A 793-nucleotide genomic window follows, 5' to 3' on the forward strand; every position below is an offset into this window, starting at 1 on the left:
GAATATACAATATGCTGGAAAATGCAGAGATGAATAAGACACAGCTTCTACCTTCAAGGAGCTTAATATCTTGTGGAAAAGAAAAGTTATATGCACATATAATTATTAAACAAGGAAATGCACCTGACTCTTAAATTTGTTCAGAGTAATAAAATTCAACTTTGAAAACTTCTTTATATAATTTCAGTTTCTTGCCCACCAATAACTATTATAATTGAAAACAAGGTATTTTGTTTTATCTTTCATTGTAAAATGGTGAATGTGTGAGTTTTAGGTCAGTCCCAGAAAGGTACTCCATTTCTCTGTTAGTAAATGGAAAGTGTGTAAACTGGTTATGGTTTTCCTGTGCCTATCCTGAAGGTTGGGTTAATTCTGACATTCTTAAATTTTGTGTGAGCTGTAATGTTGGAAAGTGGGGTTATATATAATGCTTTACCTTATGCCATGTTTTCTCTCAGTCTTTTACACTATTTTCCTGATATATCCTTTAGCTTGATAACTATGGACAACAAGAACTTGGGGATCTTTTTGTGAATTATAATGTAAAGTCTCCCATTACTGGAAATGAGCTGTCCCCTCCAGTACCTTTTAACTTAATGTTCAAGACGTTCATTGGGCCTGGAGGAAACATGCCTGGGTATGTATCATTTAATGTTTATCTGTTTATGTAATGAAGTTGTTAAAATTGCTTGTAACAAAAGGTAAATATCAGTGCTATGAAGGAAAAATTTTGAAAAGTGATACACAGAAAGTACAGATGAATATATTAAGGAGAAATAATGACAGACATATT

At 32.4% G+C, this 793-nt stretch overlaps 1 protein-coding gene across 1 annotated transcript in view; it reads left to right on the forward strand.

The window, feature by feature from the left end:
- The window catches only part of GARS (glycyl-tRNA synthetase), a 68,099-nt gene that overhangs the window by 40,879 nt on the left and 26,427 nt on the right, over positions 1-793 (forward strand). Inside the window, exon 6 of the mRNA XM_012640679.1 lies at positions 492-637. Coding sequence (XP_012496133.1) covers positions 492-637 — 146 coding nt within the window. The remainder of the gene's footprint in view (positions 1-491; positions 638-793) is intronic.

Source organism: Propithecus coquereli, unplaced genomic scaffold (genome assembly GCF_000956105.1).
Source record: "Propithecus coquereli isolate 6110/MARCELLA unplaced genomic scaffold, Pcoq_1.0 Scaffold156, whole genome shotgun sequence".
Lineage (NCBI taxonomy): Eukaryota > Metazoa > Chordata > Mammalia > Primates > Indriidae > Propithecus > Propithecus coquereli.